Below are 23,673 nucleotides of genomic sequence, written 5' to 3' on the forward strand. Positions count from 1 at the left end.
TTGCTTTAACTGTTAACCTTAAAATTTTTGTTAATAAGTGTCTTGTTCATTAAGGTACATTTACTGTAATTTACTTTTAACATTTAAATATTTTATTAATTTATAAAATATTTTAAAATACGATAAATTTATTATTAAACTCAACTCGAATAAAACTCATCAAATGTTGGACTTGACTCTACAAGCTTGAGTTTGATTCATTGACTCGACTCATTTAACTCGATTCAACTTAAAACAAGAACCCAAAAAGATCTTACTTCAGCACAAAATTAGTAGTGTCATCCCTTAGAACAAGGTAAACCCTTCAGAAGAACGAGAGGAATTTAGCCCTCAAGATGCTGTAATCTCTCCTACATAGCAATATCGCCCCTTGCTAGAAATGCAAGATAGATTCACCACTGAGAGACCATGTACGTATAATTCAGCAACAAATTCAATGGAAGTAAATTGGGCTTCTATCTAATCAAACATCACAGAAGAGATCCATGGCAGTAATTCATGACTGAAATTCTTAAGACCTTATCATATTGAGAAGGAATAGTACTTTTATTATAGAAGCCCCATTAGTTACTTAACAAACAACCAGAAGAAAGATAATTGTGGAGATCATGCCTCAAAATCCCCACAATGTTTGCAAACAAATAACGTTGCGGTTCAGTAGCGAACTCTCTGTAAGAACAAAAGATGCAGCTTTTACCCAATACACACAAGTTTCTCCAGTCCTTAGAAGAATATTATTGAGACTCCCATTGTAAAGCATCCAGCAGCTACCCAAGGGCTCAATCGTTCACCTGTTTCAAGTATCAATAGTTAGATACCAGCAACAATCAAACAGACATGGGTGTCGGACAGTAAAAAATGCCAGGATTTATTGGAGGCCCTTGAGCAATTTTCAATCCTAAAAAAATATCTTTAATAACCATTAACCAATGATGCCTTAAGAAGACTCAGTTATGGAGCTAGAGCTTGATTAACTTTGTTCTAATGCTATCGCAATGAATATGAAAAACGAAAGTGAGCTGCAGCATGTGAAACATGAGCGGGGGAACAAGTAGAATTTGAAAGCCCACCTATTCTAGCTGCCTTCCAAAAGAAACCTCGAAACCTGTCCATGAGAGACATTAATCAGTATCAACTTGATGCAAATATTGTAGATAATTTTCTACTAAATATAAAAACTGGAAAATTTAATCCATGGATACCCTGGAATATGACAACAGCCCTGATCTAGTTCTCACAATCACTGCGGCAGCCCCTTCTGCCAAAAATATTATTATCCTAGTTGAAAAAACGATGTCATTGCCTTGGCTCTATTAAGCAAACATTTGAAATAGCTACACGTAATATACTTAGAGCATTCTTGGGAAGAGGCCTGCTGTAAAAATAATGGTGTTAAAACTAGAGCACAATGTTGGGCCATTTCTTGAGCTCCATGCCAACATCACATGGCTTCAACAATCACAACACTGACCCTCCTCCAGTCATTGGAAAAAAAAAAAAAAAAAAATCTTTTACTCAGACCAAAAGAAACTATTTGTTTTAATAACTAATCCTTTATTTTCTCAACAGAAACTGAATTAATTTGTCATTGGCTATTTTCTTCCCTGCCTCGAGTTTCAGCAAGGATATGAAATCATGAGCACAGTACTGGGAAGGCAACAAGAAGAAAGACATGGTGGCTGCAATTGCATGCTTTACAAGAGAAGCATACTGATTAGTTACACTTTTTGCTCTCTTGACAACCTGTCCCACGGTTATTGTCATGGCCTGGTTGGTTAGTTTCATGGAGCCAAAAGATTGGAAGAACTTACCTATTCTACAAGATAGCCCATGAAATTTGGGAAGCTATGCAAGAAATATATTCAGACATGGAAAACACTGCCCAATGTTTTCTGATTCAATCTACCATTCAGACAACAAGGCAAGATACTAATTCTGTCACTGAATATTATAACACTCTTAACAGAATTGTGGCAAGAGATGAACCTTGTGATTAGGGTATAACTATCTCAAAGGCCAAAGGTACTACATCTATGGCTCGAGGGAGAGGGACAACCAATGTGGCAGGCCCAATTCGGGAATCAGTATTATATGTACCTGATTTGAAATGTAACTTACTGTTAGTAAGCAAACTAACAAAAGAAAGGAGTTGTGGTGACATTTTTTCCTTCTTATTGTGAATTTTAGAACCTATCTTTGGGGAAAATGATTGGCAATGCTGAGAAAAAAGGTCTCTATTATACCTTAGGGCTTGGTCTTCTCTTGGATCTAGGTCACATATTCGATCCTCTTTGTCTACTATTTCAGATTCTGAGATTATGTTATGGCACCAAGGTCTAGGGCATCATAGTTTCCATTATCTCAAAATTTTGTATCTTTTTTTTTTCATTAATAAAAGGAGACATTCTTTTCTTTGATCCTTGCTAAACAAACCAAAAGTGCACATCCAACTCATATATATAAGCCTTCAAAGAAATTTAATTTGGTTCATAATGATATCTGGGAGCCAGCAAGGACTCCTAACTTAACCAACACTCATTGGTTCAATACATTTATAGATGCCCATGCAAGGGTTAGCTAGATGTTCTCAATATAAGACAAATCTAAAGCTTATCTTGTTTTCAAAAAGTTTCATCAAATGATAAAAAATGTCTTTCAATCCTCTATCCATGTTTTACGTTCAGATAATGACTAGCAATATTTTTCCAATGACTTTAATCATTATCTAACTAAGCATAGCAATTCACCAAAGTTCATGCCCTTACAACCCTCAACAAAATGAGGTGGTAGAAAGGAAAAACCACCATCTTCTTAAGACTACAAGGGCTATAATGTTCATTAATTCAGTGCCTAATGCTTACTGGGGAGACGCAATTCTTATAGCCTCATATCTTATTAATTGACTTCCCTCTAAGGTCCTTGCATTTAGAACTCCCCTAAGGATCTTTCTTGACTTCTATTTTCATCGTACTCAAGTCCTAAATTCTCTTTCCCCGAAAGTTTTTGGATGTACTGTTTTTGTACACAAGTACTAACCTTCTCAATCCAAACTTGAACCTAAAGCTCTCAAATGCATATTTGTTGGCTATTCTCCTACTTAGCAAGGGTATAAATGTTACAATCCTTCTACACGACGCTTTAGTGTGTCTTGTGATGTATCCTTCCTTGAGCATCAACCATTTTTCTCCCCTATTCCTCTGTAGGAGGCCACACCTAGTGTAAAGGAATATTGGGACTCCACTATATCTCTACCTATGAGTTCACCTCCTATCTCTCCTCCTACTTCCCTACCCTCTATGATTTCTGCTCTTGAAACACCTCTCACTACTGAATCAATTCCTCCCACTAAACCAGTTCCTCCTATCCAAAACTTAGTGCCTAATCCAAGGGGAGATCAGGAAAACTAGATCCAAGATGATCCAGCTTCTGACAAACCATCCTAGGTGTATTCTAGAAGGCCTCATAATCCTCAACCAAACCTATTGTTTAATCCAGAGATATGTCCAGATATTGGAACTATGGAAGATAATGGTGATGTGGAAAGAATGACATCTAACAGATTTGATAATCTAGATATCCCAATAGCACTAAGGAACGGGGTGAGATCATGTACCAAATACCCTATTTCAAATTATTTGGGGTATTCAAATCTATCTCCTCAATTTAAAGCTTTTACGATTAGCATTGATGATATTGTGATCCCTAGAGATATCATGCATTACAAGATGGGAAACGGAAGGTAGCAATTATGGATGAGATGCAGGCTTTAGAAGCCAATGGAACTTGGGAAATTGTGAGGCTATTCGATGGAAAGAAAATTGTTGGCAGCAAATGGGTTTTTACAATGAAATACAAGTCAAATGGAAGCATCGATAGGTACAAGGCTAGATTAGTAGCCCAAGGGTTTACGTAAACCCAAGGACTTGATTATGAGGAGACTTTTACTCTGATAGCTAAGCTTAATTCAATCCAGGTGTTACTCTCATTAGTTGTCAATTTGGATTGGAAATTGCACTAGCTGGATATCAAAAATGCTTTCTTGAAGGGGGAACTAAAAGAAGTGATTTATATGAGGATACCACTGGGTTTTGAGACAAAGAACACAAAGGGGAAGGTATGTAAATTGAAGAAGTCGTTATATGGTCTTAAGCAGTCCCTTGGGGCATGGTTCAAACAGTTTAGTGACACTCTAACCAAGCTGGGATGCAAATAAGGACATGCAAACCATACCCTATTCATAAAACTTGAAGCAGCTGGAGGAGAACAATCCTCATTGTGTGTGGATGACATTATAATTACAGTGGATAACATCCTGAAAATTGAAAATCTCAAGGAGCAACTAAGGATTGCATTTGAAGTAAAAGACTTAAGAGAATTGAGATATTTCCTTGGAATGGAAACAAGCTAGAAGCAAAGAGAGAATTTTCATATCCCAAAGGAAGTACATGATAGATTTGTTGAAGGAAATTGGTAAACTTGGGTGTGAACCTACCAATACTCCACTAGAACCCAATTAGAAAAATAAAGAAGACAGCAAAGAAGAATACCAAGTGAATATGGGAAGATATCAACCCCTGGTAGGTAAGCTAATCTATTTATCACTCACATGTCCTGACATTGCATGTGATGTAAACATAGTTAGTTCATGCATTCACCAACAAGAAGACATCTTGAGGCAACACATCACATCCTTGGGTATCTCAAGGGAACACCTAGGAAATGACTTTTATTTAAGAAGAGCCAAGACAGGAGAATTAGTGTATACGTAGATGCAAATTAGGCTGGTTTCATTGAGAATAGCAAATCTACATTAGGATATTGCACTAAACTATGGGGTAATTTGGTTACATGGAGAAGCAAGAAGCAACCAGTAGTGGTTTGTAGCAGTGCAGAAATAGAATATAAAACTATTGCTCAAGGCATATGTGAGGTGATTTGGGTGGAAGAATTGATGAAGGACCTAAACATACCTGTATCCTCTCCAAAGAGACTCTATAGTGACAATAAGTCCATAATAAATATTGTGAATAATCTGGTATAACATGATCGAATGAAACACGTAAGAATTGACCGATATTTTGTCCAGCAAGAGATTGATAGAGGAGATATAAGTCTCATATTTCTACTGAATTTCAAGAGACAGCTATTCTTACAAAGGCAATACAGAAGCAAGGATTTGAATCCATTTGAGGCAAGTTGGGAATAATGGATATCTATTTACCAGCTTAAGGGGGAGTGTTGGAGAAGATAAAGGAAAAATGAGAGAGAATTTCAAGCTACAAAGGGTAGATAAGGAGGTGAGATTATTATGAGAAAATATTGAAAAAGTTTGAACTAAGAAGATAAAGGAAAGGAAGGATAAAGCAATTCCAAAACCAGATAAGTAAGTCCTTCAAATGAATTATAATCTGGAATATATTGCTATCTAAATTGTTATAATCTATTCCTGAATTTTCAGGGGGTTGTGTGTACATATAGTGCATCTCTCAGATCAATGAAAGTATGGAAGTACATTCATTGCATTAAGCTTCCAACATTCCTTTTATTTTTCAGTATCGCAAACCCTAACTGAAACCCTAAACCATCACCACCAGTTGTAGCCCAATACGACACTTCTTTGCACGACATCTACAAATCTCAATTTCTTCTTCACTACATCAGATCGCAATTTGATGTGTTCACAACTTCAAGATCCGACAACTACTCCTTGTGTTTTCTTTTTCGCGACTTCAGTTCACGATTGGCACCTTTTTGGTTCACAATTTCAGATCTGTTTTGCGCACCCTTGTTGGTTCATGATTGGATTTCACTTCAGATCTGGTTTTCGACGTTCCTGATTAGGGTTCGTGTTCTGGTGTTCAGATTGCTGAGTTTGCGTATGTGATCATGTCTTCATCCACAACAGTCTCCAACATCTAGTACAGCCACATCAACAACCGTTCCCATTCCTAATTCTCAGGCACACCAATTATTACAACTTAGAAATTAAATGGGAGAAACTTCTCTGCTTGGTCTCAGTTGTGGAAATCTGGTTTCTCGGCCATGGACTTCAAGATAATTTAACATCCATCTCAACTATTCCTGAGAGCAACAGACCTACTTGGCAAAAGGTGGATGCACAATTATTATGTTTGATGTGACAAACTGACCTACTTTGAAGCCCATTTTTTGACCTCTTCATGAGTGTAGTGCTCTATGGACCCGTGCCCCTGAATTGTATACAAGTGACATAAAGCATATTTATGATGTGATTTGTGCTTTGTTTAGTCTACAATAGAATGATTTAGGTATTACCACTTTTTTGGGTAAGCTCTAGGCCTCCATTACTGATTTCAACGAATTGATGCCTTCTAAGACAGATGTGAAAAAAGAAACAAGCACAGCGGGATCAAATGTTTACTATTCTGTATCTTCATGGAATTCGCCCAGAACTCGTACCAGTTAAAACACAGGTTCTGAGCATTGCCTCTCTTCCACCTTTGACAAAGGTATTTGCCAAGCTACTTTGAGCCTCTTCCCTTACTATTGATCATGGCACTTCTATATCTGGAGATCACTCTACTCTTGCCACTGCCCAAACTGGTTCTCATCCTACTCGTGGGGTAATTTGAGTGGGTATTGTGGTGGTGATGGGTGTAGTCAGGCCAGTATACCTACTATAATCATATCAATTACACCCAAGAGACTTGCTATTGCTTACATGGCCACCCACCTCAATGAAGGAGAGTATGCTCAGTTCCTCCAGTTCCAAGCAGCAAATCAGGCCACTTTGTAGTTCACATCTTTTGCTCACATTGGTAACACCAATAACCACACTGCTTGTTTAACCCAGTCCTCATCTTCTATTAGCCCAAGAATCTTTGACTCAGGTGCCACCAATCACATGTCTAATAATATTTCTCTTCTCCCATATCCAAAATTTGGGGTATCTAAATACTGTTACATTGGCTTATGACTCTAACGCCTTGGTTAAGGGTATTGACACTATAGAACCCCTTCCTACTTTTACCTTTATACTCCATTTTACATTTACCACAATGCCCTTGTTAGTCAACTCATTTGTAACCTTAATTGCTACATAACATTTTTGTTTTATTATGTTCATGTTCAAGATCAAAGGACCAGATGGACAATTGGCACAAGGTCATGAAGCTCAGGGTCTCTACTATTTCTCACCTTGCTTCATCAGTAACTTGCACACTATTGCTTCACCATTACAGGTCCATTGTTGATTAGGGAACTCGTCTCTATCTAGTCTCAAGAAGATAGTTCCTAGTCTATCTAATCTTCCTACCTTAGAGTGTGAATCCTATCAACTTGGCAAACACAATAGTAGTCCTTTCCCTTTTAGAGTCAATAAACCTGTTTGTTCTCCTTTTTCAACTATCAATTCAAATGTAGGGGTCCCAGGTGTGTTAGTTTAAAACCAGGTTTTGGTTACTTTGTAACCTTTATTAATAATTTTTCCTGTAACCACATGGCAACATTTAATGAGAAGTAGCTCAGAATTGTTTTTTGTTCACTACATTTTGTGTTGAAATTCAAACTCAATTTAATGCACCATGCTCTTCATAGTGATAATGTCCTTGAATATTTGTCAACATCATTTATATCCTATATGGCATGCAAAGGAATTCTTCACCAAACATTGTGTCTTAGCACCCCCACAACAAAATGGGGTTGTTGAACACAAGAATTGTCATTTAATTCAGACTGGCCAAACCCTTTTTCTTCATATGCATGTTCCTCTCTAGTATTGAAATGAATTATGTCTTCACAACGTGCTACCTAATTAACTGGATGCCTTCGTCTATACTTAATGATCAGATTCCTCATTCTGCTCGTTTTCCTCAACCACACTTGTATTTGCCAAATCTTAGAATCTGACAAGAAGTTCTAACTGATTTTGTGAGAATCTAGTTAAGAAAGTAGGGGGAAATGAGAAGAATTCCAGAGAGGGAAAGAAGACAAAGAGATAAGAGGGAAATCTGAGAGAGAGAGGGAAATCAGAACTTCTTTGATTAATTTCTTCTATGCCTTTACACTGAATGCAATCAATAATTATATACTGATTGTGGCTAGTATTTGATGCCAAAAGGGCCTCCACTTTCCAAAGTCACAGCTTTCAAAATATTTCAACTCTCTAACTTCCTTCTAGAAGAATGACCTTTCATCTACCCATTCCTACTACCTGAAAATATATTCCCCCTAGTTATTAGGTACATGACAGTATTCTCTCCCTCGTTGTCTCTTTGAGAGTACTTGTTTTGTCCACTAGTTTGCTTTTGGTTGGGATAAGTCGTCAGCTCATTCCATCAAATGTGTTTTTCTTGGTCATTTCACGTCTTCAAAAGGACTATAGCTGCTTACTATTTTGAGCTGGCTCAACATTTTGTTTTAACTAATGCTACCTTAAGTCATCTCCTTATTTTCTTCCCTCAACTGAGTTGTCTGAGTCAATGCCTACTACCTTACCATTGCATGTTCCTTTTCTTGATATTTCCTCTCCTCCACCGCCACAATTATTTCACCTTGATTGCCCAAATCTTTAAGACTTATCAACGGCGGCGTCCCCAACATGTGAACCCACCTTCAGAACTTGTCGTCACCAACCCAATGGAACAATCACTTGCCTTACCCTCCAATCTTCCTCCTTCAATTGTCTCCCTTTGCTTTTGACCTTGACTACCTATTGCTCTTCATAAAGGTACACTCATTGTTGTACCATCTCACATTTTATTAGTTATCATTCTTTGTCCCCTAGATATTATGTCTTTGTTGTCTCTCTTCCTAGGAATATTACAGAAGCCCTTTTTCCATCAAGGGTGGCAAGATGCTATGGTCGAAGAAATGTTTGCCTCCATTTTAATTGGACTTGGGATTTGATACCTCTTTCAAAGGGTAAGTCTATCGTTGGATGTCACTAGGTTTATATTGTTGGTTAGATTGATCACCTCAGGGCCTACCTTGTTGCCAAAGGATACACTTAGGTTTTTTGCCTAGATCATAGAGACCCCTTTTCCCTATTGCTAATATCTCCTCTATTCACCTCTTCTTGTCCCTTGTTATGTTTCATTGGCCTCTTCATCAACTATATATCAAGAATGTCTTTATTCATGGCAATTTATGGAGGACGTGTATATAGAGAAACCTCCTGACTTGGTGGCTCAAAGGGAGTCTGGGCTAGTGCGTTACCTTTGAAAATCCTTATATAGAGGGACACGTGTAGATTAAATTCAATTGTTCTTGAGTCTGGGTTAACTTGGAATGGAGCCCATCATTTAAGTTCTTTATCAGTCTCAATCTAACTGTTACATTCTTCTAGTGGTATATTACTATATTTTGATAATATAGTGATTACAGAGGATGACAATATTGGTATAACTAAGTTGAAGGCACACCTTCATTGGCAATTTCAAACTAAGGATTTGAGTGCCTTGAAATACTTTTTTTGGGTATTGAGGTGTCTTGATCAAAGCAAACATCTATATTTTTCAAAGGAAGTACGCCTTAGATATGCTAGAGGAAACATGGTTGCTTGGACTTAAGCCAATAGATACTCCTATGGTTCCAAATATCAGATTGTTACCAAGAGAAAGGAAGCCTATTTTTTACCTTGGGTGCCTCCATTGGCTGGTTGGAAAACTTAAATTATTTCACAGTCACCCATCTTGATATCTCATTCATTGTGAGTATGGTCAGTCAATTTGTAGATTCATCATGTGGCAATTGCTAGGAGGCAATGATTTGCATTCTTTGATATATTAAAGGGGCAGTCAAGGTGTATTGTATCCAGTCAAACTGTGGGATATACAGATATTTGGGCAATATCTCCTAGTAACAAACAATCCACATCTAAATACTATGTATTTGTTGAAGGCAATGTAGTCTCTAGGAAGAGTAGGAAATGAAGTGTTGTTAAGTCCAATGCATAAGCTAAATATAGGGCAATAGCCCTAACATGTGAGCTAGTGTTGCTAAAACAATTAATTAAAGAGTAAGGGGTTATTCAAGTCGAGTTTATGCAGTTAATTTATGACAATCAGGCTGCCATATTTAAGTTAATCATGTTTTCCAAAACCAGGCACATTAAAGTTGATTGCCACTTTGTCAGCGAGAAGGTGATCTAGGAATATAGTTACAACATTTGTTAGCTCCAAAATTCAGGTGACTGGTTAACTCACCAAGTCACTTAGAGATCCTTGTGTGAGCTACATTTGTACAAAGTTAGGAATACTCGATATATATGCTCCAGTTTCCGCGCGGGGCGGGGGGGGGGGGGGGGGGGGCGTTAAATAGTGTGAGGGCATGCGGATAGATAGATTTTTATGTACTCGGATGAAAGTGCTGACCTTGAGACCGTAGCCAGATTTTTGGAGTCCTCCTTCTCTCCCCAGAAAGAGAAGGCTCAACAATCAAACTCTTCATTGACGGGGACACACACACTCTCTTGTGTTGGTATTTTATGAAGAAAGAAGAAAAAGGAAGGAACGTACAAAAATAGATTGGGAGAAGGGATGAAGCTAATCATTTTACTGAGCATTGATATCACTTATTTATACAACAAAAGATCAACAAATCTGCAAAATAATTTGCTAACAAATCAGAAAATATTTTCCTACAAAATGGCATAAATAACAAGTCAAAGTCTAACTGATATTTGACTTATTCAAACCAGATCTAACTAACACTTAACTTATTCAAACTAGAATTAACAGTATCTTAAGTCATAATTCAACACTCCTCCTTGACTTCGAGGCTGCAAATGTAAATTTTTAATTTTGGCATGTCTTGGATATAGGCATATGGGCATTTTATGGTTTATGGTTATGAGGCATAGGTATGGTTATGGGACATAGGCATTTTTTGGGGCATAGACATGGATATGATTTTGAGTAAAGTTAAAATAACTCCTCCGACGTGCATGCGTAGTCAACATTGCCAACATATATTGACCAGGAGTCCACTTCTTCCTTCTCAGCCTATGTAGCAGACCCATCAGAAGAATCTTGAACAGCGCCTATTTCCTTCTCAACTTTGGCACGCATTTCATGAAGGGCACCAGCTTCCTCTTCTATCTCCTTGAGTCTCTTCTTCATCTCCTCCAAGTCCTTAGCATTAGGGTCTTCTTCTTCCTCATCCCTAGACATGTTGACATCGGCAAACATCTCTACTTCCATTTCTAAAGGTTGTGTTGTAGGTTATGTTTGGTTTCTCTCAACTCACAGGTCCCTCAAGAAAATATGCTTTGATACCATTTGTTGGTATTTTATGAAAAAAGAAGAAAAATGAAGGAACGTACAAGAATAGATTGGGAGAAGGGATGAAACTAATTATTTTATTGAGCATTGATATCACTTATTTATACAGCAGAAGATCAACAAATCTGCAGAATAATTTGCTAACAAATCAAAAAATATTTTCCTATAAAATAGCATAAATAACAAGTCATAGTCTAACTGATATTTGACTTATTCAAACCAGATCTAACTGACACTTGACTTATTCAAACTAGAATTAGCAATATCTTAAGTCATAATTCAACATCTTGTACTAAGTGTTAAGAGGTAGAAAAACATAATATTTTATTATTCTACAATCCATTCATAAAAAGTACTCCTCCATTCCATCTAGCTCTCTTTAGGTCAAACTTCAATCATCAAGATGCCAGAACCCTCTTACCATCAGAAAACATGATTTTCTAGCTTCCCTTTCCTCTTTCAAAAAGATTTGACATGTAACAACTATTTATTGCATCTGGAATTTCATAAATTCTATGCTCTTTATTGAAGGCTAAACAGCTTCCACTGTAACTCAATCAAAAACCTTGGTAGTCCTGGTCAGCAACTATAGCTCTCTCCATCGCATCCATGATTGTCTCATACCTATCTAATAATTATGAATATTTAGCCAATTTGTCTCTTCGCTTTTCTAATATCCAAGTTAGAGAATTAGGCCCTGTTCTCTTTGTTATTTTTAGACTGTTTTCAATTTTTAGTTTTTCAAAATAGTTAAAACATGTTTGCTTTCATATTTTCAAAAATGCATTTTCGAAAACAATGAAAAATTTTATAAAGAAGACTCAAAATAAAAAATAAAAAATCATTTTGGCTGTTTTTATCATAAACAAGCTCAAAATTTCCAAAACGTGAAAAACACTACAGACAAAAAGAACACGTTTTCAGCAATCTCAAAACAAACACTCAAAACACAAAACTGAAAATGAATTCAAAACTCAAAATTGAATACTAAAACACAAATAGAACCACCCCTTAAATTTTCATGAGATTCCTAATCAGAATTATCCCACATACGATATTAACTAGATAAAATAACTTCTAACATAACACATTCAGGGGCTTCTCTAAGGTTAACTAACTTGAAAAAGACTCAATCTTACCATCTTCCAAGTTTCAAAGCATTAAAAGAAAAGAATATCACAACAATTCATCTATCTCTAATCAAAACTCCTAGGCCACATCCATTTTTAGTAGAATTTATGAGCCATCCATCTTCAATGCAGGGAGAGTTTGGAGAATATAACATGAACAAGCAATCAAACACCCTATGCCATCTTCCAATTAGCTAATTGTATCTATGGTTGATTGTATGTTTTCATGTTATTCCTTGAAGTTCTCTATGTCATCATTCATTGACAGCCTCATTTTATGGTGCCTTAGAATAAACCACATTATCTGAGAACCACTATTTGTAATATTGTTGCATTTATCATTCCACTCGAGTTCCAGAATTGTTCCAGAACATTTGAGCAACATATACTGTTACTAATGCTATTTATTATCCTCTTCAGCACTCAGACACCCTATATTTGTTACAGTAAAATCTAAAATGGCTAAATTTTGCTATATTTTATTGAAGGTGTTTCTTCTATACACAGCTGGTCCCAAGCTCAGAAAAAGGAGGGTTTTGTTAGATAACCAACCAGTGTGAAAATAGCTGGATCATACATTAAGAATTCTAGACAGATACGATGACGGATAGACGGTTGGAAAGCTAGAATTCATGTTGCCAACCTCATATATTGGGATCAAGGCTTGGGGTTGTTGCTGTTGTCGTCGTTGTTAAAACTATATGTCTACAACAATTCCAGTATCATCCATAACCCCAGCTATTCTTTTACTCTATTTACTTCATCAAGACATCTATACTGTTTCGATGCACATGCACCCTTCGATCTTCAATAGCCCACAAAATACCACTATTAACAAATCAACCACAGATAGCCCCCTGGTATTTAAATGTAGAACTGTTGGCCCAGGGGCTCTCGATGTAAGACTGCACAGATTCCTGGATCTGTTTTGATGATAACCTTCATATGGCACTTCACACCATGCCTTAAGAAATCTACGTTGCCAGTTTATCCATGCCAAGGATAAGTGACTATTTCATGGTTTCTGGGTCATGACCATAAATAGATATGCATCTATAAATATATATCATCTTCATGCACTTATATACTGAGCACAACTAAAAATATTTTCCCAAATAGATTACCTCTACATATAAAAGAAGCGGGAAAAGAACAATACCCTGTTTTCTGTTCGAGGAGAGTGGGGAATTGCATCTTCACGTATGTGCAAGTGCAAATCACCAAAAGCACCACTGTCAGAAAGGAATGGAAGTTGAAAAGTGCTGACTGCAATTTCCACAATAACAACAAAAACTCATCAATAAACCCACCATCAAAAACTTTGAATTAACATCATTCCTTTCTGGGAAACATCAGGTAAAATAAATAAAAAGAAGAACAATAAGCATTCATCATCATCCAGTAATCTACAGTTACCATGTTTCTGATTCTCCTACAACCGAGTATTCTTCTGCCTGTCTCACCAAGCTTGCTTCAGATTAGCGGAGAGGATTATTGAAACAAACAAGATCTATCCCAAGAGTGTTAAATCTTGAAGACGAAATCTGAAATGTGGCTCCACTTTTTTTTTACTTATTGTCTCCCTGATACAGCGCTGCTACCAGTAGAGATGCTGCAAACAGAAACACATTCAGTTGCAGTTTGGAAAAAACGCGCACCCCCCCCCCCCCCCCCCGCGGGTTTCCCGGTTTTCAATCACCATAACACAACCTAACCCCTTAAATCCCTTGATTAACCTCCAGAGTGCTTCAATTCTACCCAATCCCGTCACCTGGTTATTACCCATCTTGTTCAAATTTTTTGCCTACTAAAACGATCAAATTTCCAATTATGCCATCCAACTTTTTTAGAAATTAATAATAACCAAAAATTCAAAAAATAACTACATAATTTCAAATATATATATATAAAAATAGATCATACATCCAATCTACCTGTTGGGCAGGGGCAGATCTGGGGTGGGGGTGGGGGGCAGGCACGGGCCAGCCTCAGCCCTCCCCCAGATCCACCCCTGGATCTGCCCTGCGGATCTGGCCCATTTGGGGAGAGGGGGGGCTGGCACGACTTGCGGATCTGGGGGCCAGCCCTCCTCCACATCCGCCCCTGGATCTGCCCCTACTGTTGGGTTTGGAAAGTTTTGCTTCTTTTTGATGATTTAGGACAGTAGGAATTGAGTTCTTTAAGATCTTGTGTGGATTTGCAGGATTCTAGGCAGCAGAGAACAGAAAATTCTTGGGATCAACAAGACAGGCACACGGGATTGTCAAATATGCAAAAGAGGAAGAAGATGTGTAACCTAGGCTAATGGCTTGCTTGAATGAACAATTAAGCATAAAATGTAACCAACAGAGAAATGATGAAGAGCAAGTGTAGTGTTTTGTTCAGAAGAGAGGCTTAGAACAGTCCTAAGCCCCAGACAAAAGGGGAAGGTTGTGTTAGGTAGACAACCAATATAAAAATTGTTGGATCTTTCAACAAATTCGAGATAAAGATTGGAGAGCAATAATTTATGCAGCTGATCCACACAGAGGATTAAGGAGTGTGATGATGATAGATAATGATTTACAAGTCATTTATACAAAAAATATAATCAAAACATTACTGCAAATAGCATTTTTATATTTATAAACTACTATAATGAGTGTTTTCTTGCCAAAAAAATGAATTAATAACAACTGAGCAATTTTGACTTGTGCAATTTTGAGAGGATTGTAGATGCTAACAAAACTCAACTTGGTCACAAACTAAGCTCAGTCACATAATGTCTTTGACTCAAATTTACACAACTCACTGCACAGATGAAGCAACAAACAGCCAAATCTCCATATTCTTATCAAGAAAGGAACTATAAATGTTGACAATGTCCTTTGAATTTGTTATAATAGCGAATATGCAATGTCTAGTTCTTACCAAAATACGATGCTTTTTCCTCTCCTTCCTCAAAGTCGTTGGAAATTGATCTGCAATAAGTATTCTTTAAGCATTTCTACCTCACCTGAACATTCTTTCAAGCCACCAAAACTCTCAAAGAAGCTACCTCCCATCTAACTGATATCAAGTTATTATAGCAGAGGTAGGAAGATGTGGGAAGATAATACATATCACAATGTAAAAACAACTAAAAAAATCCAATATGGAAAGTCATAAGTAACTAATAGTAAATATTAACATCACAGGAGCTCGACAGACTCATTTTTCTAGTTTAGAGTCATCTTACTTTTGAATAATAAGCTTACAAATGTCAATTCAGATTGCTAAAAAGGTTACAGGGACATTGTTCATCTATCTAACTTCATCCAATATGCAACTGCAAAAAAGCCTAAAAAAATTCTAGTGGCAATACACAGTCACATCAAGAGGGAGAGAGATTGACATCAGGATTATCAATAATTTATCATTGAATGTATTTGGGGATTTCGCCTTTTCTTAAGAGAGAAAGAGAGTACTCAGCGGAATCAATCAGATCTTCAATGTTGTGGAGGGATCTCTCTTCTGCGGCCAGCATAAAGATGGCACGAATCTGGGCCTTTTTGGCCAGTCTTGCTGCCAAGTTCAGTGGCAAATCAGGGGAGTTCATACTCCGCAATAGTTGGCGATAAAGAGATAAGACTCGTCCTCTATTCCTTGCCAAATCCTCTGCTGTTGTCCATATCAAACCTTTGGCCATTTTAGTGCTGAACCAATCAACCATAAGAAGTTAAGGTGATTATTTTGCATTTCATTTTCAGTCAACCAAAATGACTTCCAGGATAAATAAGAGTTGATGTTACAAAACAATAACAAGTCATTTAATAATCAATCAGCCTTACTCCATAAACAACAGTTTAAATGAGAAAATTGAAAGCAGATTTTACTCTTTAATCACACACTAAATTGAGTAACTTATAGTATAAGTTCCTATTGCCAAATAGCAGAGAATGAATAACTCTAGCTTTTCTTCCTAATTGTAAGGTCAATAACAAGGTTAAAGCCCCAAGAAAAAAAGGGGACAAACCAAAAGTAGAATCCACTCAACAAAAGTCCAGACTTTGAATAAGAAACACAGTGCCCAACATGACTAGCATCTTAGAATCTCTAACGCTAAATGGTACAGAATATGATGGTTGGTGAACTATGCCAAGGACCAAATGAGATCTCACTGCAGTTTATTATACAGAATCAGTATTGAAAACTGCCAGAATTTGGATTCAAAACATAAAAATTTATTAGATCAATTGTACAAAAGATGGAATGGACCTCATCTTTATTGTACAAAATTGGTATTGCTAATGATCAACTATTCAAACACATATCACAGATTTAGCCCCTGGATTCCTGTCCAATAAACTAACCAGATGAAAAAAACAGAGAAGAATATTGAGATCAGCTGACTGGGGTTTGGTAAACCAGGTAATGGAAGACAGCTACTTTGATCCAAAAATTGCCAACAACAATTCAAAGGTTTGATCAGTAGGAGTAAAGAGAGAGAAAAAAGAAAGAAAGATACTACAGAAAAAGGGGACTTGGTGGCAATAGATTCGACACGGGGAAAAATTTGATAGCCAAGGTTTCAACAGATTGCTGGGAGCAAGTCAATGTGGCATTGATATTTTTTTTTTTTTTTAAATGTGGGCGTTTGTTGAGTAGGTTCTACTTGTGGTTTGTCCCATTTTTGTTTTTGGGGCTTTAACATGGTTATTGACCTTACAATTAGGAAGCAAAGCTATATAGAATTGTCTACCATATCAGTTGCCAAAAGGAACTAGTACCATAAGGTACTCAATACATTCAGTTGATTCATAGTAAAGTTTGCTTTAAATTATCTCATTCCAATTGTTATTTACAGAGTAGGCTTATTGCGTATTAAATAGTTTGTGTACCATTTGTAGTGTCAATTGTTACTCATCTTGAAGTACATTTTAGTTGATCAAAAATGAAGTACACAGCAACCATGTTAACTTTATCGGTTGATTGGTTCAGCAATAAAATGGCCAAAGGTTTGGCATGGGCTTTGGCAAGGAATAGAGGACGGGCATTTATCTCTTTGTTGGCAGTTATTGCTAAATATGGACTCCTCTAGCTAGCTGCAGAACTTGGCAGAGAAGAACCAAAAAAGATGAGGTCTGTGCCATCTTTATGCTGACTGCAAAGGGGATCAACTCAGTAAAGAAACTTGTACAATAACTGACTCTGTAATATTCCCATTTGTATGCTGAACAATGTGTAAACCGACTCTGTAAACAAACTTTTTTTATTTTCTTTTGTGATACTAGAAAGCTAGTTCGGCTTTCCTTTGTAAATATATTATCTGAAGTAATCCTTCTAATACTAGATAAATGAGTCAGTTCCGCTCCAGCGAAATGCGTAAAGATTCACTGCATCAATATATATCAGCAACCAAATGCCATTGAGATAAGGCAAGTGATTTTTAAGGAAGAAACAAAAAAGGTCCCTTATTTTCAAGTTCCTTCAAATGGAGGAACCCACTCAGATCAGATAATTAAATTAAAAGAAGAAGAAATAATCTATAATGTAAAGTCAGTAGGAACCTATGAAACAACAGAAATTAGTTACACATGTACCTAAAAAAAAGATCAGCAGGGTTCCTGAGTCTTAAAGTCAAATAAACAACTTTGTCCAATGTCACTGACACTTGGTGCTTCTTCAGATCAATTGACAGGTCAGTCCAACCTGTAAGATCCCCACAACTTAGTTCATCATCGATATGAAAAGAACAAAAAGCATGAAAAGAAATACTTAATATTTTTTGAACAAAAAGATGATATTAATTTTTACTTTTTCATAATTGCCCTCTCCACAAATATTTACCATTTCACATGTAAATGTAAAAAGGGATATCCCCAGTCTTTCCTTTTTTGCAAAGAGGGGATATCCACAATTAGCAGAACCCATGGCCTTCCGATTACAAAGGAGCAACCCTACCATTGTCAATTAGGTTCACTCTCCAAGCTTTTTTTTTTCCCTTTTTTTTTTTTTGGGGGGGGGGGGGAGCAAAAAAGGGTTGAATATTAACAACCAAAACATGCAAATTGAAAATTTTGAGGAAGGAAAGATTGAAGTTTATGCATGTCACACCCCGTACAAGAGCATACATCTTGGAGGAGCATGGGGAGGGAGGGAGGGTGAGAGAGAGAGAGTCCCATATCTTCAAGATGAGACTAAGCTAACCTACACTAAATGAGACTCCAGTGGGGTCTCAGGGCAAATGGTCCAATTGGGGTGAATTAGTGGTTGATGAACTAGTTTTTTGAAAAGGATCTTAGGAAAATCAAAAAGGTCTCAAGGAAGGTCCCACTTGGAGTAAGTGATAACCCTTGGCTGGTTGAGATCAGATTAGTGGTCTCAATGGGTCACTAAGACATGACCTAAAGAACTTGGCTCATTATTAACCTAAGGGGTTAATAATTCCTTAAGAGGATTTGAGCACACCAATAGGGGTGAATCTTGAGGTCAAAATCAGTAACCTGAACCTTAAATTTTTATGTCAGCCCTATTTCCAATGTGGACTGTGAAATGTAAATATGTAATATTGACATTACTTTGAAAACTACAATATTTTTTTATATATATTACCAATGCTAAAAACTTCTCTCAATATTTCTGAGGATACAAAAGAATCTTAAAGTTACATACATAACTAATTTAATTTTTCTTTTATTCCTTTCTTTATGTTTATGTTTGCCAATTGCCATAGCCACACCAATACTCGTGATTTTGAACCCAACACCTCTACTTTTTATGGGTTTTAAATCCCACCTCCACTGCTTCCCCTTCACTTGTCAACATTGCAACCTTACTTCCACATGCCATCTTACCACCCTTATATTTATATTTATATTTGCATTTATACTTGGGGCAAATTTCACTTAAACACCCTTAATTGGAATTATTTATCTACATGGAAATTTTCTTAAAAATTTAAAATATAAGCTTCAGGAATCTCCAAAAACATTTTAAAATCACATGAAACCTTCTTACAAATGACACAGAATTAAGGTGCAATCTACCTTACCGTAATTTTGAATAAATTTTTAGGCCTATCTTGCAGCTCAAGGCTCAGGAGCTTCTGCCACCAAGCTACCTACCACATGATATATCCATTTTTTTTTTTTTTTTGATGCCTCATATTAATATGAGGCTACTACAACATAATCATATTTGCAAATTGCAAGACCAACATATATTTATAAATTTTTACTCTCCTTTTATCACTAACATATGGCAGAAATTGATTAATTTAAAACAATAACCAACAAAAGCCACCTTCATCACTAACACTAGACATCAATCAATTGGTTTGAGACACACAAAAAAATATGCTAGCCATTAGGAGTAGTGTTTATAGCAGAACAATACTATTTAATATATATATATATATATTTTCCATTCGTTTTTATATTTTTGATCTTGGATCAAGTTGAAAACCAGTTGGTGCCTTTAGACAGACAGAGGACCAGACCACGCAACCGGTTCTAATTTAGACCAAAATTTGAACACTCCTAACTAACACAGTACCTCGAAGCCAAAACAAATTTCTCCCGCCTTGGAATCTATGTTCAAGCACAGCTCTGCAACCGCAATTTCTATGACTAATTGCACATCACCTAATGCCAACATCTATGGCTCAAATTTTGGGTTCAAGCTTTGCTCTGAAGCCTCAATTTCTAATCACTATCTCACATATAACTTCATGTCCTAGAAGGCATGATTTTTCCTGTATGTAACATTTAGACTATCTTACCATACGGAACAAAATAATACACCCATTTAACATAAAACTCCACATGCCCAATCATGATATGCAAAAGGGACCTAAAATCCTTGGCAAAGCAAGATTTGGAATATGCTACAGCTCATATTCATACCTATCTTGCCAAAAACTTGCTCTGGGCATACAGTGTATGTAATACAATGCATGTGAAAGTGTTTAACCCCTTATTCATGCACCCATGTGTCATATCATTTCCATTTTATGTCCCAAGGTTCTAAAACCATGCTCTGATACCAACTTTGTCACGACCCAAATTCGGAGGCCATGACCGACACTATCCCCTAAAAAGCCATAAACTCCAATAAGGAACAGTAAGCCTTTCAATACGCATAACCTTCTGACATTTAAGTATCTCATATAAATTACAAACAATTTCATTGCCTTTAAACTGATATTGAAGTGCCCACCAAGCCAAAATTCATCATATGCTTACAATATTCAAAATTTACCAATTCACATAAGAAAGAAACATTAAACCTCCCTATGCATAATTCTTGTGAGGTGAGGTGTACATGCTATAGCTGAAGCGTGACTAGGGTATATGTAGTAAAGTCGCTTACCACAATCTCTATCGTCAAAATTGATGACAACCTACAAAATTTGAAATATTAAGGGGCAAGGCTACCCCTAGCTTAGTGAGGAGTAAAGAACATTATAATGGGGGAAATATAGAATCAAAGCATCAAAGGAATAACCATCATGCCATGCCATGTAATAATTAAGGCAATATAGGAGATAATGAATAAACATGCACATTAGGAGTAAATAATTTAGAACCAAAATTCTCATATTCCATCCTCTTGGGGTGGACCGTACTCTCACCCACGATATCCACTTCGGCAGACTGTACTCGTGCCGAATATAAACATAGATGGCAAACCGTATTCTCGCCAACAAAGGTGGACCGTACTCACACCCTAACATATACATGATGCACCAATGGCTAACTCTTACTGTGGTTAGCAATACAAGGTTCTAACTAGTTACTTCATTCAACACACAAGTTATGCTATCATTAAATATTAACAAGCGTCACAAGCAATATATCACATATAAGTATCACCGTCCACAGTCCACAACAACATGAATCGTATCTTTCCCAAATGTACATTAACAAAAATGCAATCAACCACAAGTGTCAATGTGTGCAAATCAGACAATATGAATTCCAATTCCCCGTATGCAATTAAAGAACGAAATCGTAAATAATATATATAAAATACCAAAATAATAATAGATATGAATGTAACAATTACCACAATAATACAATTTACCCACTCACAATGTTATATATAAACTTTGGGATTCCCTTAAACGTCTTTTGGCTGGGTTGCGTCAAAGTCACCTAATAAGTTTATCAAATTACATAAGAATTGAATCAATACAAAATCAAGTCACTTAAGATTTGGACCGACCCAAGGGCCGCCACAAGGCCCACAACTGGGCCAAACCCAACTCCAAACACATTGGACTGGCCCATGAAGCCGCTGGGCCCCGCCAACCTAGGCCAACCCAAAAACAGCCTATACTAGCCACAACTGTCAGCGACCACAGCCGATCGGAGATTTCCACAATCAGAGCCTACCATTAGAAACGCCAAACCAAGAAGGTTAATATATTAAAAAATGGAGCAGATCTAAAGGCTGGATTTTCATAGATCTAATTTTAAATTTTCAGCCACAATTGAAAACGCACTGCCAGTCGCCGCCAGCCACGGCGGCCGGCGTTTTCCTGCGATCCGAGGCCGCCACTCGACTCCCTTACCCCCATAGACCAAAATGCCCAAAAATCAGCCAGACCCGACGGCCGGATCTTCGTATAACTAAGTTTTAATTTTCGGCCAGAATCTGGAAAATGCACTGGCAGTCGCCACCGGCGGCGGTTTCCGACGATCGGAGGCAACCACCCAACACCCTTATCCCCATCGACCAACATACCCAAAAACCAACAAGATCCAACGGCCGAATCTCCATAGATCTAGGCTTAAACTTCCGGCCAAACCCAACCGCGCGATTATACGTATATATATCACGGATCTATGCTGAAAATAAGGCCGATAAAACTAAAAGACTTACCTTATTGTAGATCGGGCTGCTTTCACGGTGGAAATGCGGTCGGATTTAAGATCGGACGGTTAGATTTCACAAAATTGGTAGTTTACAGAAGCGGTGTTGGAAGCGAGAGAGATTGACGGAAAGAGGAAGAAGAGGGGGGAGGAAGAAAGCTGGGAGCCCTAATGGCCTCTCATGTCACGTGGGCTTGGCTCCCCTTGGGCCTTCTCAAAAATAAGGCCCAAAGAATTGGGCTTTACAGTTTTATCAGATTGAATCCCTGTTTAATAAATAAGTGTTGACCTTATATTTTGATTTGAAAAGGTTAACTTTGTCGAGAGAAGCAGTACCGACTCTTATTTGTTCTCTTATTTTTTGGCGTTGCTATTTTTCATTCCTTTCTCCTTCTACCACTCCACTAAATCGCAATTTAAACCCTCTAAATCTTTTGTTTTTAGACACAAGTTTGCTAAAAATATTAGGTTGCATTCTCTTTACTGTTTTCAAATTATTTTTAGTTTTTGATTTTCTAAAATAATAAAAACGCGTTCTCTTTGTTGTTTTTAAAAATATATTTTTGAAAATAAAAAAAAAACTTAAAACAACAAAAAGTTATTTTGAGTATTTTCATCTAAAACAAACTCTAAACTCAAACACATTTATTTATTTATTAATTTATATTTTATTATTGTAATGGGAAAGAATATTACAAAATTCATTAACTTTAAAATATATATATATATTAATAATATATTAACATTAAACATTTCTAATTTACTGAATAATCAAATTTATTGAATAAAATATTATTAAAAAATTATTTTCAAAATTTCAAAGAAAACGCGTTTTCTAATTTTCTGCTTTGAAAAATAATTTTTCAAAATTACAAAGAGAACACATTTTTAATTTTCTAAAAATAGACTATCAAAACAGAAAATTGAAAATGAATTCAAAACTTAAAATTAAAAATTAAAAATCAAAGAGAATGCAGTCTTAATATTCAAATAGTACAATAGATCACTCTACTTTAATATTAAAAGACTCAAAATTAAGACATATAATGCTTCTTCAAGTTCGAGTTCTAACTCAATAGAAGGCGACGCCAAATTAGCACAACTACTATTCAAGGTGGGGTTTAATCCCTAATCTCTAATCTAGTAATTTATTTGTATGTCCCTTTCTAATGCGGTTCAAAGTAAAATCATTATTATTGAAAATGTCATATCGACACAAATAACTTGAATTTGGACATTTAAAAATGTTACTTGACAAGTTGAAGGTTAATTTATTTTCTTTTACTTCACTGCAATAGGAAATTCACTGGTGTTTATAGATTATTTGATTTTGCTAGCAAAATAATGTAAGAAATAATAAACAAACTTCATGCCTACTCATTGAAACATGTTAGTTTCATGTTTTTTGAAAGTTAGTACTTTATAAGACGAGGAAAAAGAGTAATG

At 36.5% G+C, this 23,673-nt stretch overlaps 2 protein-coding genes across 11 annotated transcripts; both read right to left on the bottom strand.

Moving 5' to 3' along the window:
* Positions 1-525: 525 nt before the first annotated feature.
* Positions 526-22,369, bottom strand: LOC127813049 (uncharacterized). 8 transcript variants are annotated; one of them, XM_052353752.1, is made up of 7 exons: positions 21,445-21,484; positions 17,953-18,061; positions 15,302-15,351; positions 13,808-14,003; positions 13,551-13,657; positions 1,071-1,105; positions 526-791 (listed from the first exon to the last, which is right to left on the bottom strand). In XM_052353752.1, the coding sequence occupies exons 4-7, from the start codon at positions 13,808-13,810 to the stop codon at positions 724-726; spliced, it is 213 nt and encodes a 70-aa protein (XP_052209712.1). In that variant the 5' UTR covers positions 13,811-14,003; positions 15,302-15,351; positions 17,953-18,061; positions 21,445-21,484; the 3' UTR covers positions 526-723. The 8 variants fall into 8 exon arrangements, with proteins under 8 accessions (XP_052209712.1, XP_052209716.1, XP_052209714.1 ...); XM_052353756.1 differs by having other exon boundaries at positions 15,302-15,386; positions 21,445-21,478; XM_052353754.1 differs by having other exon boundaries at positions 15,302-15,435; positions 21,445-21,478.
* On the bottom strand, positions 15,446-22,369 carry LOC127813048 (uncharacterized). 3 transcript variants are annotated; one of them, XM_052353749.1, is made up of 3 exons: positions 22,238-22,322; positions 21,445-21,507; positions 15,446-16,065 (listed from the first exon to the last, which is right to left on the bottom strand). In XM_052353749.1, the coding sequence occupies exon 3, from the start codon at positions 16,056-16,058 to the stop codon at positions 15,786-15,788; it is 273 nt and encodes a 90-aa protein (XP_052209709.1). In that variant the 5' UTR covers positions 16,059-16,065; positions 21,445-21,507; positions 22,238-22,322; the 3' UTR covers positions 15,446-15,785. The 3 variants fall into 3 exon arrangements, with proteins under 3 accessions (XP_052209709.1, XP_052209708.1, XP_052209710.1); XM_052353748.1 differs by lacking the exon at positions 22,238-22,322 and adding an exon at positions 17,953-18,061 and having other exon boundaries at positions 21,445-21,484; XM_052353750.1 differs by lacking the exon at positions 21,445-21,507 and having other exon boundaries at positions 22,238-22,369.
* Positions 22,370-23,673: the final 1,304 nt, after the last annotated feature.

This window comes from Diospyros lotus, chromosome 11 (assembly GCF_014633365.1).
Source record: "Diospyros lotus cultivar Yz01 chromosome 11, ASM1463336v1, whole genome shotgun sequence".
Classification (NCBI taxonomy): domain Eukaryota; kingdom Viridiplantae; phylum Streptophyta; class Magnoliopsida; order Ericales; family Ebenaceae; genus Diospyros; species Diospyros lotus.

Coding starts and splice junctions, on each gene's coding strand:
- LOC127813049 (XM_052353759.1), bottom strand. Junction 1,106..13,550: donor CTCCTCGAACAGAAAACAGG/GTATTGTTCTTT, acceptor TCTCATGGACAG/GTTTCGAGGTTTCTTTTGGA. Junction 792..1,070: donor TTGGAAGGCAGCTAGAATAG/GTGGGCTTTCAA, acceptor TACTTGAAACAG/GTGAACGATTGAGCCCTTGG.
- LOC127813048 (XM_052353750.1), bottom strand. CDS start 16,058: ATGGCCAAAGGTTTGATATGGACAACAGCAGAGGATTTGGCAAGGAAT.